The sequence below is a fragment of the Notamacropus eugenii genome, chromosome 5 (assembly GCF_028372415.1).
Source record: "Notamacropus eugenii isolate mMacEug1 chromosome 5, mMacEug1.pri_v2, whole genome shotgun sequence".
Classification (NCBI taxonomy): Eukaryota; Metazoa; Chordata; class Mammalia; order Diprotodontia; family Macropodidae; genus Notamacropus; species Notamacropus eugenii.
The window spans coordinates 33,844,235-33,860,794 of record NC_092876.1 but is presented as its reverse complement, the minus strand read 5'-3'; the positions used below and the strand labels follow the sequence as shown (position 1 = coordinate 33,860,794).

The following is a 16,560-nucleotide window of genomic DNA, read 5'->3' as shown; positions in this document are numbered from 1 at the left end:
TGAGGAAATAGAACACCCACAGACTCCAGGAGAGAAGTTATACCTAAGGATAGAAATCAGCACCAGCCCACCCCATCCCCAGGGAAAGAAGCCAGTCCAGGGATGGAGGAAAAGGTTACTCCCAGGGCCTCAGGGAGATAGAACACCATCCCCCAAAATGTCAGGAAAGAAGGTCTCAGAGAGGACCATTCCAATGACTCAGAGAAAAAAGTCATACATATCTCTAGGTTCTGAAAGAGGTCAGTCACCCACAAGGAGAAACGCATGCACACACGCACACACACACACCATGCCTCCAGAGAGAGATTCCTCCTAAGAAATCATCCCTTTATCTCTAAGAAAGAGGTCATACTCAGACCCAGACTCTCAAAGAGAGATTGCTGGCACGATCGCCCCCAGCCCATAACCAAGGTCAGTCCCAAGCTTTCTGGGAGAGATTTCCTCCATCCCTAGGAAACACACCAAACATCCTGAGAAAAAATGGTCTTCCTCAAACCCCAATGAAAGAAGGCTTTCCCAGGCAGAGGACACATCTACCTCATAAGAAGAGACCTCCAAGCCCTTAAAAAGAGATCACCCCTAGAGAGAGAGGTCACTCCCTGTCCCTCAGAAAGGCTTTCTCCAGGCCTTCAGAAACAACTGGAAAAGGTTTGTCTTAGTGTGAAGGCAGAAAGATCAACCCTAGATTTTTCTCCTCAACGCCTTCCCATCTCAACAAACCAAGTCCTAAAGGGAAATATATATCACCACTAGATTGTGAGAGAGAGGTCATTCCCAGAGACAGAGGTTATCCTCTATACCCTCAAGGATAGAGGCTGCTCCCATATCCTCTTAGATAATGATCACCTCCTCCCAGGCCTCCAGGAAAAGAGGACACACCTCCCACACACACTGAACAATTCACCACCTTGGGAGAGTAAAGACTCTCTTCCAGAAAGAAGAAAGTCTACTGTCTTCTCCCACCCCCAGACAATGAGACAGACAAAGGAAACAACCCCTAACCCAAACGCCTTTGACTTTCAGCCCCATCACTGAGTCTTCATCAATCAAAGCTGGGCAGAAATGCCCAACAAGCTGGGAAAGAAAGGAACTGGAACTGGCCTCCAGAGGCTTTCCAGGAAGAAAGTGAGCAGGGGTTTCCGGTAGAGGACTATCAGGAGATAAGAACACCTGAAGAAGTTGAAGGTCCCCACTTCTAGGTCCTGCTGCCTCCCTAACTGGAGAGATGCTCTCAGAAAGTGCAAAGATTCTTGGCCTCGGGAGACCCTGGGCTGTCTTCAGAAGACCCCTCCATGAAATGAGCACACTCCCAAGGAGACATCCCACCCATCTCTGTCCTGGAGCAAGTACCTGAGAATGACCAGTTTCCCTGAGGGGAGGTCCCTGAGAGGAGAGGTCCCTCCCAGGAGAAACCTAGCATTAAAGAGAGATTCCCTCTTGCCAGAGAGAGTCCCAGGGACAGGACCCAGCTGGAGGTAAGCACCACCCAGCCTCTTCATCCCCAACCAGGGCACAGGGAGAATCCCCCTGCTTCCACACACCTGGCTTCTGAAGTGGTTCCTCCTTGCTGGCAGAGGTACTGGACACACACCTGCTGGGCTGGCAGCCAATCAGAGCCTCACCTCCTGACTGAGCAGACGGGCGGGGCCGCTCACTGAGAGACCATAAATAGCACCTAAGCTGGGAATGAGTACTACTAAGGAGAAGGAGCACACCTTTCCTTTTGATCCTTGGGTGGACTGGACGCTGCTGCCTTGAGGAACACCACTGGTTACTGTAGACTTGGACACTACAATTTTTCAATACCAGCAGAAGTCACAAGGTACCTGAACTGCCTGGACTAGTAAGAAGAAGGACCAGCCACGGGCTTGGTAACTTACAAAGGAGCCAGAAAAATTTCCCACAGGAAGACTCTAGACTGAGACCAAGTCACCACCCCACCCTAGGCCCCGAGGGCCAGCCTGGACCTCAGCTGGCAGAGCAGTGCCCAACAGAGTATGACCACCTCCTACTGAATCGGAAGTCCAGGTAAGTCTGCCCACCAGAGCTGGAGCCTCTAACTCTGGTTTCTGCTGGAGTGGGGGGCTTGGGGTAACCTTTGGCCAGTGGCCAGAGAAGGACTTTGGGGATAGATGGGTCCAAGGATGTCCTACCTCTTCCCCCCCACCCCCTAGCAGTGTCAGAGACTAACTGGGTTTGTAAACATCTCCCATGGGTGAAGGAGTGAGTGACCTCCAGTCCGGAGTACAGTTAATGAATCTCTTTTATTAACAAGCCATCTGACAGTGGCAAGACTGAAAGTCTACTTGTCTTCCTCTCCCCCATCCTGGGGGAGGTCTGGCTTGGAGGAATTTTAGGCAGCCAGGCCTCCAGGGCATCTCTAATCAGAAATCCGTATTCTCTCCTCCTGGCTGATGACTTGCACACAGTCACTCTGAAGTGATCGATGACGTCAAGTCACGTGCAGGGGAGACTCATTCTCCGCCCCCCCCCCCCATTCTCTCATCATCCTCTGGGGCCAACTTAGCAGGTGCCAAATGCTCAGGGCCCTTAGGAATGCCAGGCATGCTGGACTAGACTTGGAAGGGAACAGAGACCAGGCTTTGCTTCAGGCCATCGGCAGTATGAGGATCAATTCGAGGATGGTACTTTTAAGTGAATTTTTATTTTATTGGTCAGTATAGTGCCTAGAGATATTCGGTGACATGGAGTATGAGCTCTTGGCAGGCATGATACATCTAGATCCCAGGTTGGAAGTCCGCCTCAGATACTTGCCAGCTGTGACCCTGGCAACTGGTAGTCCAGGTCTGAGCTTCCTGGGAACGGGGCGCAGAGTAATTGCATGTGCTGGCTGGGGCAGGAGGGAAAGGGGGAATTAGCTAAAGAAAAATTACTTTCAAGGGGCTGTGGGTAGATTTTAGGGGGTCCAGGAACTTGGACGGGAAAAAAATAATCGCTTTATTTTGATTGAATTGGCTTCCTTTGTCATTCTATGTATTGTATTTTATTCATTTAAAAGCATTATCCTGAGAAGGGGTCCCGAGGGTTCACCCAATTGCCTGAGGGGTTCATGACATTAAAAAAAAAGGTGGAGGATCTCTCGATACTCTTCATATTAAATAATAATAACTGGAATTTATATAGCACTTTGTGGTCTGTAAAGTACTTTAATAATATTATCTCATTTGAGCCTGGGGAGGTGGGCTCAAATTATTATCCTCATTTTATAGATGAGGAAACTGAGGTTCAGAGAAGTTATTTGTCCAAGGTCACCCAGGGAATAAGCAGGATTTGAACCCAGGTCTTTTGGCTCTTCAGTCACTACCCCTTCGCTTGCTTTCTGGTCAAATTCGTGGGATCATAGGACCATTGATTTAGAGCTGAGACAGACTTTATAACCCTCTTATTTTATAGATGAGGAAACAGACAGAGGATAGTTGACTTGTCCAGGATCACACAGCCATCTTCTGAGGCAGGATTGGAACTCAGGGCTCCCTGACTCCCAGGCCAGGGCTCCATCCAGCTTGTCTGAAGTCCCACACTGCCCCTTTTGTAACAGCTAGTTGGGAAGGCTGTAATAGGGGGGCCATTTTTCCTTTCTGATCCATTGAACCAAACAGTCCTTTCTGGGATATTTCTTGGGTCCACATTCTGGGAAGCCCAGAGTGTGAGGGTATATCCAGGGATGGGACTTGGACCCTCCACTGCCACCTTTAGAAGCCTGGATCCTCCCAAGTGTGACCGTGTTGGGGAGAGTCATCCCCATTGGCCTCAGGCTGGTGACACCATGACACTGTCTCAGCCTGCCGGAATCCTGACTTAACTAGCTACTATGAGTTCCTAGAGTTCTCCGGGTTTGTTAGGCAGAGATGAGGGAGGTGGCTGGGACCGGGAGAATCCTCCCTGAGGGCCCCAGCCATCACTCCCTACCCACCCCTCAACCCAGCAGCCTGCTCCTGGGGAAACTTGTTTAACCAGTCATTAGGGCTGGGCTAGTTTGGTAATGGCCACACGGTGGCTGCCCTTGTGGCTGGGAGGACCTCTTGAAGTAGGGGGAGCCATGAGGACCGCCCCTACCCCCAGGGCTTCAAGCCCCCCTCAGCTGCCGTGAGAACCAGAGAGAATTTCCTCCCCACTAGTGGTACCCTCTTCTTTGGGTGGTGGATAAGGAAACTGAGATGCCGATCCTGGGAGAGAGGGTAAAGGTAAAGTCAGATTTCACCCAGAGGCAGACTGGATGTTTACTCAAAGGGTGATTCCAGAAGAGCCAATAAGAAATTGTTCCCACCTCCTTCCTCCCCAACTAGAAGGAACCCAAATATACCCTTTTCCCATCTATGCATGTCCCAAATGTCATTCAAAGCCTTACATTGTCCAAGGAATCAGGCTCAGACCGGAGGAAACTCATAAGGGAAAGTTTGAGAAGGCAGGAGAACAGAGCCAGGAACCCTGGGTACCTGAATGGCTATATGACGAGACTGCAGGGGAACAGGGACAGGACAAGAAGAGCTAAGATAGGGATGTCCCACTGCCCATCCCACAGTAATCAATGATTCAGGTCACCTGAGCTGTGTCCCCTTCCCACATAGTCTCCCCCTCAACCTTGTCTCATTAAGGTCTGGCTCATAGCCCCACAATTCCCAGCTACAGACTTTCCCATCCATGATGGCCCCAGGCAAGACATCACACATCAGTGAGGACAGGTTAGTCTCCCAGAGACTAGGCCAGGGAAAGGAAGAGGCCCCCCCTTCATGACAGGTACCTTCCCCCAAGACAGAGGAGGGAAAAGTCTCTGTCCAGGGACTCCATCTCCACCTGTAACCCTGCAGGTAGCACTGTAGGTTAGCAGTGTCCAGGCTGTGGGTTCAAATTTCATATGGTTTTTTTTTTTTTTTTGCCTTGTTGAGTTGTTCATCATAATCCCATTTGGGGTTTTTGTGGCAGAGATTCTGGAGTGGTTTGTCATTTCCTTTTCCAGATTATTTTATAGATGAGGAAACTGAAACAAATCTGGATTAAGTGACTTGCCTGGGGTCACATAGCTATTAAGGATCTGAGGCTGGATTTGAACTCAGGTTTCCTGACTTCAGGCTCAGGGCTCTATGGTGGCCCCTAGCTGTCCCCTAACTTCAGAGATTATCTAATCTAACTCCCTTTTACAAATAAAACTGGGTCCCAAGGAGGTTGTGAATCACCAAAGGTCACACAGGCTGTCTTCGACAGAGATGGGCTTTGAGCATAAATTCTCTGACTCCAAGTTCAGGTTCAGGTTCTTTTCTACCACCCCTGGCTGCCTCTCATTCCAGAAGAACTGGCCTCTTTTCAGAAATGGCAGTGTTGTGTGACCCTGGGCCCATCAATGAGGCCATGGGAAACTAATCAGCATAGCAACAGAGGGCTGGGCCTGGAGTCTGACCTGAGTTCAAATCCTGCCTCAAACACTTGGTAGCTGTGGTACCCTGGACAAGTCACTTAACTTGTGCCTTCCTCAGTTTCATCATCTATAAAATAAGTGATATTGTTTGCCTTTTTGTTTCTCAGTTTCCTTATTTGTAAAATGGGAATAATTCTACCTCTAGCTACTGTGAGAAAGCCCTTTGCAAAACTTGAAGTTGTGAGTGGTTGTGAGTTTGTGAGTGTGCATACCTGCATCCCTTATGTTTGCTTGAGTGCAGGGACAGAGAATAGAAAAGTTGCAAGGCTCTTTCCTGTCCATGGAACCCCTGGAGAATGTGGCACCTGGAAAGCAAGGAAGGAAGCAGGGATACTAGGTCTGAGGGCTGGGAGGGAGGCCTCCCCAAATCCTCCAGGGGAAAGATATGATTTTCTGCCCTGGGATAGTCAGTCTGTTATTATAAAGGTTGGCTTTGAGATCTCCTTGCTCAGTGTCAAACAAGAACATCAAGCTGGGCCAGTTCCTTTGCCAGGAGACAGGAAATTTACCTTTCAGAAAATTTTAGACCTTGTAAAACTTACCCTTGCTCTGCCCCCCCTCCCATGCATAGAGGAACCAGAGCCAGACTAGGCAGCCTCAAGGCCTTGATCTTAGGTGTATGTACCTGTACAGTCAGGCCCACTGCTATCTTTAATGTCCCCAACTGCCCTTCCAAAATACTGACTCCTACAAAACACTTTCCACTCTACCCTGTAAGGGAAAGAGAGCTGGTATTACCATCCCCGTTTTTGCACATGAGGAAACTGGCAAGAAACTTAAAATGGCTAGCATTTATAGAGCAGGACAACTAGGTGGTGCTGGGGCAATAAAGCACTGAGCACTGGGCCTGGATTCAGGAAGGTCTGAGTTCAAATCCCTCCTCAGACACTAACTGGCTGTGTGATCCTGGGCAAGTCACTTTACCCTGTTTGCCTCCGTTTCCTCATCTGTAAAATGAGCTGGAGAAGGAAAGGGCAAGACTATTCCAGTATCTCAGTCAAATAAATCCCAAATGTGATCATGAAGAATTGGACACCACTGATTGGACAAGAAATTTATAAAGCTCTTTACAAATATTATCTCTTGTATTCTCACAATAACCCTGGGAGCGAGGTGCTGTTATTATTTCCATTTTACAAATGGGAAGACTGAGGCAGCCAGAGGTGAATTAGCTAGTAAGTACATGAGGCTGGATTTGAACTCATGTCTTCTTGCCTCTAAGTTCAGTGCTCTGTGTCACCCTCTAGTGCCTCTCCAGGGTGGTAAGCCCCAGCCTGGCTTCTGGCCCTATTGAAGCTCCGGGTTTGTGATCCACTTGCCCCTCAAGTGATGCCTCTGTTCAGTCCAATTCAATGTACTCCACTGCGCATTTATTAAGTACTTACTATGGGATAAAGACAAAAACAAAGCAACTCCTTCCCTCAAGGAATTTCCAGTTTACTGGAAGGAAGCCTCGTTTTACAGCTAGAGGGAACTTTGAGGCTTTCTTGTACAATCTCCTTACTTGACAGGTGAGGAAACTGAGGCCCAGAGAAATGAAATGACTCCCGAATTGGCACAAAGATAACAGATTTGAACCCAAATCCTGTACATTTCTCATTCTAACACAAAAAAAAGTAATTTAGGAGCTGGGAGAGAACATTAATGCCTGAGGGGTGTGAGGAAGAAGGCGGGCCCTGAACTGAACTTTGAAGGAATCTAGGGTTCCTAGCAGGAGGACTTGAAGAGGAGTGCACACCAGGTATCGGGAATAGCCCGTGTAAAGACTGAGAGGTGGGAGAGAGAATGCTGACAGAGACAAAGAATAAACAGCACTCTGTAACACAGCATGCTGTAACATGCTATAGCACTCTATTACACATGCATGGCTATAACATAGATATGAGGAAGGGGAAATTATGTGCAATCAATCTCAAAGCTTCAGCAGCAAATGTCCATCTCACCTTCCCACCCCCAAGAGCAAGTTTGTGATTATAGCTGGCCCCTTCTCAAGAGTCCGATCTACTCGTTACCTTCAGTTTATTCCACAGAAACTCCCCCAGACAAGATCACAGGATGCTAAATCGAGTGCTCAAAGGGACTTCAAAGGCCACCAAACCCAACACCCTCATTTTTCAGTTAAAGAAACTGAGGCCCAGAAAATTGAAATTACTCCACCAAGTTCACACTGTCAAGAGGGTAATTTTGAACCCAGATTCTCAGATGCCAACCAGGAGGTTGTACCGGGCCATTTGATCCAGCCTCCATGTCTACAGAAGGGCAATTGGGTCAGATGCTGGGACTTTCCCAAGGCCAAACAGTAGACCTGGGTTTTCTGACTTTTTTTATCACAGCTTTTGCAAAAGAAATATTTGTATTTTAAAATCAGATTTCCCCGCTGGCTTCAAGCTTCATTTTGGGGAGGTGTGTGCCTCCAACCCCCAAAGCACAAACACACACACACAAAATAAAAATCATAATTTGGATGCACAGGCATTGTTATTTTAAGCACTTACTTTGTGTGTGTGTGTGTGTGTGTGTGTGTGTGTGTGTGTGTGTGTGTGTGTGTGTGTGTATGTGGAGGAGGATACAAAGAAAGACAAAAGACAGTCTTGCCCTCAGGGAGCTTACTGTCTAATAGGACATACAAATATATATAAAGCAAGTTCTATAGAGGATAAATAGAAAATAGTTAAGAAAAAGAAGACCCTGGAATGAAGGGGAGTTGGGGAAGGGTTCTTGTAGCAGGCAGGATTGTTCAGTCCTATCTAACTTTTCATTACCTCATTGGGATTTTCTTGACAAAGATACCAGAGTGGTTTGCCATTTCCTTCTCCAGCTCATTTTACAGATGAGGAAACTGAGGCAAACAAGGTGAAGTGACTTGTCAAGGGTCACACAGCCAATACATGTCTGAGGTTGAATTTAAACTCAGGAAGATGGAGCCACTGAGATTTAAAGAAGCCAGGGAGATCAATAGGTAAAAGGAGGAGGGAGAGAGAGACAGCCCGAGAAAATGCCCAGGGGGAAGCAGGAGATTGAGAGTCTCCAATTAAGAATCCCACTGATGACTTCCAACTGTAGGCCATTCATTCAAGGTGAAGCTCTGTCTAGCCACCTTCCTTTGTCTCCTGGAATTTTAGAAACTTAAAGAATGGGACAGCTGAATAGGGGATCAGCAACCATCTGGACTAACTCCTCTTTTCAGAGAGTAAGAGACAGAATCCCGGAGAGGATCAGAGATTTTCCTAAGATGACCTAGCAGGTCAGATGCTGAGTCAGGACTTGAACCCAAGCCCTCCTTGCACTACGTGAGACATACTGCTAGTCAAGTGACAGGTCACAAGCTGTCATTCCCAGATCTCGTGTTCCAGCTGAGTCACAGGCCTGCAATTCTCTCGAGTTCTGATGACCCAACTCCTCAAGTATCCAGAATAGAGCCTGCCCCACTCCTGCTGGATTCCCACAGTCACTGGCAGCCAGGGCTTGGCCACAGGTGTGACTGTCCCTTTCTGGAACCCGCCCCGTTGAGGAGTAAATATTTGTTGGCCTTGATGACTTTGTCACCAAGTGAGGTCCAAACAGGTTCTGACCTGAGGAGCGGGGTATTGGTGATGGGGACAGTCTGGGTACTAGCTACATCAAGGCCAGTCTGACTGGCCCCTGACAGGCCTCAGCTCAGCCCAGTGGCCAAGGGATGCTCACTAGGAGCTGTCAAAGTTCTTATGTCCAGTATGCTCCTACTGTGTGCTGGGAACTATGCCAAGTATTGGAGATACAGAAAAAGGGGAGCTTACAGTCTGATTGAGAGGAAAATTTGTAAACAACCGTGATCAAATGATATAACAGGGTAAATTGGATGTTAATCCACTCATCCGGAAGGCACTTGAATTAGAGGTTTTGGGAAAGGCTTTTTGTAGAAGGGAGACTTTAGCTGAGACTTGGAGAAAATCAGGGAGGCCAAGAGGTAGAGGTGAGAGTCTTTATATTACACGCACACACATGCACACATGCATATATATGTATGGTATATGTATAGTCTCATCTTTTTGTCTTATTTTACCGACAGCCCTGGGCCTAGAGTCAAAAGGACCTGAGTTTAAATCCAGCCTCAGAGAAATACTAGCTGTATGACCCTGGGCAAGTCACTTAACCCTGTTTGCCTCAGTTTCCTCATCTGTAAAATGAACTGGAAAAGGAAATGGTGAACCATCCCAGTATCTTTGCCAAGAAAAAACTTCAGATGGAGTTGGCAAGAGTTAGATGTGGCTGAAGAACAACTTTGTCTTGTTTCATTTTACAGAGAGAAAACCTGAGGTCCAGTGACTTATTCAAGGACACTGAGTAACAAGGATTCCAAGAGGGGTGCTCTGGCCCCTGATCATTATGTCAAAGCTAGGAGAGATCTCAGGAGCTACCCAATCCAAACCCCACCCCACCTCCAAAATCCTTACTACTACTAGTAACTAGCATTTTTATAGATTGTAAAGTCTGTAGAGAACTTTGTATTCTCTCACTGGATTAAATCCTTTCCAAGGCAGGTCACCCAGCCTCATCTCAAAGACCTCAGCAGAATAAACTTGGGAGTCAGACCAGCAGAATGGAATGTGTGCTATGTTCTGTGTTCAAATCCAGACACTGTCACCTGTGAGCTGTATGAGCCCTGGCAAGTCACTTCCTGTAGATGAACCTCGGTTTTCTCATCTTTAAAATAGGAAGACAGTGGTCAGTGGAAAAAGCACAGGCCCTGGACTCAGGGGACCTGGGTTTGAATGTCGGCTCTGATATTCAGTTACCTCCAGGACCTTGTCTTTGAACATCCCTTGTCCTGGGGGTTCAGACCAGATGGTCCATGGAGTCCTTTCCAGAGTCAAGATCTCAGAACAGAGACCAATAGGAGAGAATACACATGGGGTGTCGTCTCCACTGCACAGGGGAGCTGGGAGGCCTGGGGGGAGGGGGGTTAGAATATGAGGGTGAAGTATTTGGTAAACTCTTATTTCCTCCTGCCTCCACATTCCTGTCACTCAGTGTCCTTGGGTTACCTTTCATGCACCAAGCATTTATTAGTTTCTGCTAGTTAAGCTATGCCAGATAAAAAGCCACACAATCCTGCCTTCGAGGGGCTTACTTTCCTTGAGATATCTGTAAGTAGATAAGTTTGGGGCCAGGGGGGTGGAGGAAGGAGCAGGGTTGCAGTGGGGATCAGGAATGGCTTTTTGGGGAAGGAAGTGGTATCTGAGTGGAATCTGGAAGGAATGAAGGATTTTTGACCTGGGGAAATGAGGAAGTCGGGGCATTCCAGGCCTGGGAGGCAGACTGCCCCTCAGGAAGAGTCTTTATCCTTTCATCACAAGGACTGACATTTCTTTTAATCCATGCCCTTGTTTGGAGCCTCCCAAGCAACCATGTGAGCTGGGCATGGCTGGGATATCATGCCCATTTTACAGAGGGAGAAACTGAGACTGAGAGCATGGCAGTAATTTCCCAAGGCCACATGCAACTGGTGAGTGTTAGAGTTGGGATTGAAGTCTGGGTCTTCTGACACCAAGTCCAGAACTCGATGGATTTACCCTGTCAGGGAGTAATTTGAAATGAGATTAGAGCCATTGAGCAGAGAACCTTAGAAGAACCTTAAAAGTCAGGAGAAGTTTTTATTTTTTTGCCTAGGCATAGGGAGCCACTTAAGTTTTTTGAGCAAAGAGATGACATGGTCTAGGCTTTTAGACCGTGACCCAGATTCCTCTCCCTCCTTCTCAGGCAGCGCCTCAGAGCTGATTGAGCTGAGACCCCAGGTGCTACTTGGGAGGGGCAACTGGCCATTCTGCAACTCCCCCATCCCCCACACCCACACCCAGGGTGTGGAAATCTACAGCTACAGGTTTGGGAGCCGGAGGGATGAGAACTGAGGTTTCTAAGGCCTCTCATGTTTATAGAGCCCTTTGCCTGTGTTAATGAATTTGATCCTCATAGCTCTGGGAGGTGCTATTAGGGCTAGGGTTGGGTCTGCTTTAACTGACACAGAAAACTACCTCCACCCTTGTGGAGCACTGGGAAGTTAAATAATGTGCCCAGGTCACACAGACCAATATTGGTCTTGTGAATGAGATTGGAACCCAGGTCTCCTTGAGACCCAGTCTGGCCCTCTATCCACCAAGACAGTCTTTCTCCTTTACCAAGTAATGAAACAAGCAGGTCTGATGACTTGCCCAGGATCACTCTAGTTGACTCAACTTCAGATGTCTCCTCAGCAATTAATTTGGGAGCTGAGGAGATAGAGGGTGAGGTTGGATCAGAGCAGAGAGAGCCCAGAAGCAAGGAGATCTGTATACATCTAGCATCTTGCACATGGGAGGTTAAACCTACAGAATAGAACAGTGCAAGTGAGGGGTGATGAGATTGGCAGGCCCTGCGAGCGGATAGAAGGGGGCGGACAGGAGAGAAGTACAAATGCAAGACGTGGCCACTGATTAGATGGGGCCAGGAGGCAGGGAGCAAAGGGAGAGCTTCCAGGTACCCAGACGGATGGCATCGGCTGTGAGCAGAAATAGGGAGCCTGATAGGGAGGGGTGAGTTTAGGGTGCGGGGCATGATAATGGGGTCAGCTTGTGACAGGTGTCTTTGTTCAGGTGTGAGGTTCCAGGTTCATATCTCCCAGCCCAGTCCAAGGGCTCCCTGAGAACTATATCTTGTCATCCTAGCTACCCCTTGGCCAAGGTCACTGTTAGTCCTGAAGCCTGGACAGGGGCCCAAGCTGTAAATGAGGATGTGATAAATGAGAGGTGACAACCCCCCAACACAACACACACACACACACACACACGCACACACAAATTTAAGGAAACAAGCCTTCTTATCCCTCCATTCAATACCTCCCCAACTCCCCTCAAAAATTCTAATAAAAATTTTTTCCCCTTAACCATGATGGTCCTCATAGCTCCCCTTCTCTTTCTCAAAACATCCTCGATGCAGGAGAACAAACTTTGGACTCTGATCCAGCTTTCCCTCCCTTCTTTCACTCACCCATGATTAAGCTGAAACCTCAGGAGCTACTTGGGAGGGAGGGGTTCTGTAACTACCTTCCCCTAATAAACACACACACACACACACACACACACACACACACACACTTTAACCTTCAGAGATTGACAGCTCAGGCTTCCTAAGGGGGAAAAGAAGTCCAGAGTCAGGGTGGTTAGCAAGAGATGTAGACTACCTTTCCTTTTACTCCTTGAGACTAGATGGAGAATAAAACAAGTAGGTGGTGCAAAGGATAGAGAGGCCAGGAAGACCTGAGTTCAAATCCAACCTCAGACATTTATTAGCTGTGTGACCGTGGGCAATTCTTTTAGCCCTACTTGCCTCAGTTTCCTCATCTGTAAAATGGGAAACACCTCCAGTATCTTTGCCAAGAAAACCCCAGATGGGGTCACAGAAAGTGGGACATGACTGAACAGACTGAGATTATCCTTCTCTTTGAACTTGGCATCAAGAAGACAGGTTTGAGTCCATCCAAAACTACAGTCCTTGGAAGAAGCCTGGCAAGAACACTAGCTTAACCCTGATGGTCCCCAATATCTTCATCAGTAAAATGGGGTAAAAATGATGTTCAGTTACAGAATTGTTGTGAAGATCAAAGGAGAAAATATATATCCCTTATATGTATGTATAAAATCTTTGAGACTTCCAAGGGATGTTCAACCCTGGACTCTGCTGTACTCTGAGAGGGTGATCTCATCTAGACCAAATGGAGGGTAATGGATGGATTCACATCATGGCAGCAATGATTTGAGTTAGGTATAAAGCAGGACTTCCCTAGAATGGACAGGACAGGAAGCAGAACAAAGTCTAAGGACTTTGAGAATGAGAGAAGGGGTGATAGGAGGGAGGGGCTCTCTGATTTCTGACTCAGTCTCTGCTTTGTCCCCCTAGATCAGAACCATGTCATCAACTCAGCAAGTATGGCATACAGGGGTGCCCTCTCCAGGCTCAAGCAGCCCCACAGCAGTGGTGCCCATGATGCCTGTGTCCCCTTCAGCCCCTGGCTCCCCCGAGGACGGATCAGAGAAAGTATCGTCCCCACTGGAATGTTCCATCTGCTTTACGGGCTATGATAACATCTTTAAGACACCAAAGGTCCTATCTTGCACTCATGTCTTCTGCCTAGAGTGCCTGGCTCGACTCATGGCTGCCCAGCCTGCTGGGCAGTCGGATGACACAATCCCCTGCCCCCTCTGCCGTCAGCCCACACCTGTGCCGCTGACGGGTGCCCCAGCCTTGCGCACCAACCAAGAGCTGCTGGCCTCACTGGCCCCACATCTGCGGAAGGAGGAACCCGTCTGGATGGATGGGAGTAAACTCTGCTACAGGCCCCCCTTGCCTCCTAGCACATCCGAGCCCCCTACCTGCATCTGTTTGGATGTGGGCATGAACAAGCCAGATACTGTCCATCTCCCGTCCCCCCTCCCACCTCGACGCAGAGGGTTCCTGGCCCGATGTTCCTATTGCAGTGACTGGAAGAGAATCCTCCTCATCACTGTGCTGCTGATTGTCCTTTTCTGCGTCGTCCTGTGGCCTGTTCAGTGCGCCCTCAAGACAGGCAACCTACGCTGCTTCACCCGCCCACCTTCCTCGATAATTCACCGGCCCACCCCCTCCACTTTCCCTCAGAATGAGAATTAGTCAGGCTGGGCTAATTCTGGTCCCCCATCCCTTCTGAGTGCAATAGTTTGACCTGGCCCCCTGGCTAGCCTGACTGACTCCCTCTGCTGGACTTTTTCCTGCCCGCCTCCTCCACCTCCCAAGGTCCATATGATGGGACTGACTAAAGGATGTGACTGTCTGGGGGGTGTGAAGTGAGGAGATAACACAGACTCACAGACACACTTACTGGACACCTAGTCTAACTCCTTTACTTTACAAGAAAAGTGACTTGTCCAAGGTTACACAATGAGCCAGGGACAGAGCTGGGACTTGACCTCAAGTCTGCTGGCTCTTGGCACAGAGCTCTTTCTAAGGGATCCTTCATTAAAATGTGAAAAAGAAGTAGGTGGGGAGGGTGGGTGGGCAAGGATGAGGGCCAAATGAGTCCCCCCCGGGCCAGTGATAATGTAATTTTCTATAGTTTGTGTGTATTTTATGTGGACAGTTCACCCCGGAGGCTCTAGTGTTTTCCACACCATCCTCTCTAGGGGCTCCCCCAGGCTGGGCAGGGCTGGTCCCTCCCCTCCCCTGAACCCCACTCTGCTCTCCAGACCTCCTCAAGGAACAACACCCCCCCTTACTCCCCCACTAATAGAACATGTCTTCAGGTGGGAGCACTGAGCCAGACATCCCTTCCCCCCCCATTATTCCACTGGTCTGAGCAGATCTTGGGCATTAACTGATCACCAAAGTTCCCATTCCCCAGTCCTCCTACCCTATGGACCCATGACTGACCCGTGATCAGGAAGCCAGCAGGAACCAAGGGTCAATATCTGTCTTCCTCCTTTGTTAATCTGTTTGTTTGTTAAAAAAATAAATAATTTTGTATCTGTGCCTGTATGGAAAAGATAACACCCCATCTTTAGCCTCTGGGGGTTTCTGGACTCATCCCAGGTAGAAGAGTCCCAGAGAAGGTGGGAGCAGGGTCTCTCAGATGTCCAAACAGTTCAGGTCTAACAAGCATTTATTGAGTGGCACCATGGACAGCTGTCTTCCATTTGGGCTACGTGACCTTGGCCAAGCCCCTGATCCAGACTGCAAGGATCAAAGCTACATCTGCCCTTTTTACAGCATTTTCACTTGGAAGTTTGCAAACCATTTTACATGTATTATCTCATTTGATCCTCCCCGCAATTGGTGGGAGGGAAGTATGCATTATAATTCTCCCCATTTCACAGATGAAGAAACTGGGACAGACAGGTTATGTGACTTGCCCAAAGTCACACAGCTAGGAAATATTTGAGGCAATCTATGAAATCAGGCCTTCTTGAATCCAAATCAGGAAGGGGTGCTGACCTGAGCTGATAAAGCGGAGTTCACACACACACATACACACACACACACACACACACACACACACACACACCCCAGGCACCAGGTGCTTCCGATGATGAAACATCAGATACAGTTGACTGAAGGGGCTGACCCCAGGACTAAATCTCTGAGACAGTGGTGGTCCCATTAGAATGGAAGTTTGATGAGGCAGGGACAGAGTCATTTCTGCCCTCTATCTACAGTGCCCACTACAGTGCCTGGTAGAAAGGAAGTCCTTAATACATGTGTGTTAATAGGAGGACAGGTGGACTCGGAAAAAGGAGAGCTCTGTTTCAGACATGTTAAGATGGAGATACTAGCAGATGTCCAGGCAGCCATGTGTCCAGTGACCGTTGGCAGTGATGGACTGGAGGAACTCAAACTAGACCAGAGATCCGGGAATTCTCTGCATGGAGGTGATAACGAAAGTGGGTGCTTGTGTGGGGAGAGGAATGGAAGGGATTAAATCTGTCCAATCCAACAAGCTTTTATTAAGGTGGAGAAAAAGGAGAGTCAGTGACAACACCTGAGGGGAGAAACCCATACACACAAACACTTAGAATATAAGAGGAAGAGGAACAAGGAAAGAGAAGTGGTCAGAGAGGCAGGAAGGGAAGCACTGCCCTTTCTTTCAAAAAGGACCAATGACATCATGACTGAGGTCTTGACTTGCTTGTGAACTGGATTTGGTGAGGCCGACTCTGCCTCACTCTCCTTTCCTGAATCATCAAAGACAAAAGCCAAGATGATTGGTGATGGACACAAATGGATGGTGATGGCCCAGGATGCAGTGGATAGATAATCTTGTCTTCCATGTCTGACCAAGCTCTAAGCATTCCACAGCATCTGCTTCAGCCGCCTTCATGACCATTGGAAAAAATTGTTTTCACCCACCCATTCCTCCAGGGGAAGTCTCATACTTGGGGTAGACACCCCCTTAACTCCCCAACAGGTTTGAGGCCCCTCAGTTAACCTCAGCCTGGCTTAGCCTGTCTGCCAACATGGTTTTACCAGGGTGTGGCTGCTGTGTGTTATAGCTTCTTGGGGCCACAAGTAAGAGTTGGGTGAAGGTGGACATCAAAGGTGGATGAGAAGCCCCCCAAAGGGGCCAGCCCTTCCACCAGAGATGC

The 16,560-nt window shown here is 48.4% G+C and overlaps 2 protein-coding genes across 2 annotated transcripts in view; one reads left to right on the top strand and one right to left on the bottom strand.

Annotated features, from left to right (window-relative positions):
• The first annotated feature begins 901 nt into the window (after window positions 1-901).
• Window positions 902-14,464, top strand: RNF223 (ring finger protein 223). Its single transcript, XM_072608437.1, has 2 exons — window positions 902-2,028; window positions 13,346-14,464. Exon 2 carries the CDS (start codon window positions 13,355-13,357, stop codon window positions 14,093-14,095), a length of 741 nt encoding a protein of 246 aa, XP_072464538.1. The 5' UTR covers window positions 902-2,028; window positions 13,346-13,354; the 3' UTR covers window positions 14,096-14,464.
• LOC140503981 (tyrosine-protein phosphatase non-receptor type 11-like) overlaps window positions 6,477-16,560 on the bottom strand; it is a 49,592-nt gene continuing 39,508 nt past the window's right edge. The window contains exon 16 of the mRNA XM_072608435.1: window positions 6,477-10,987. The gene's annotated coding sequence lies outside the window, so the exon portion shown is untranslated. The remainder of the gene's footprint in view (window positions 10,988-16,560) is intronic.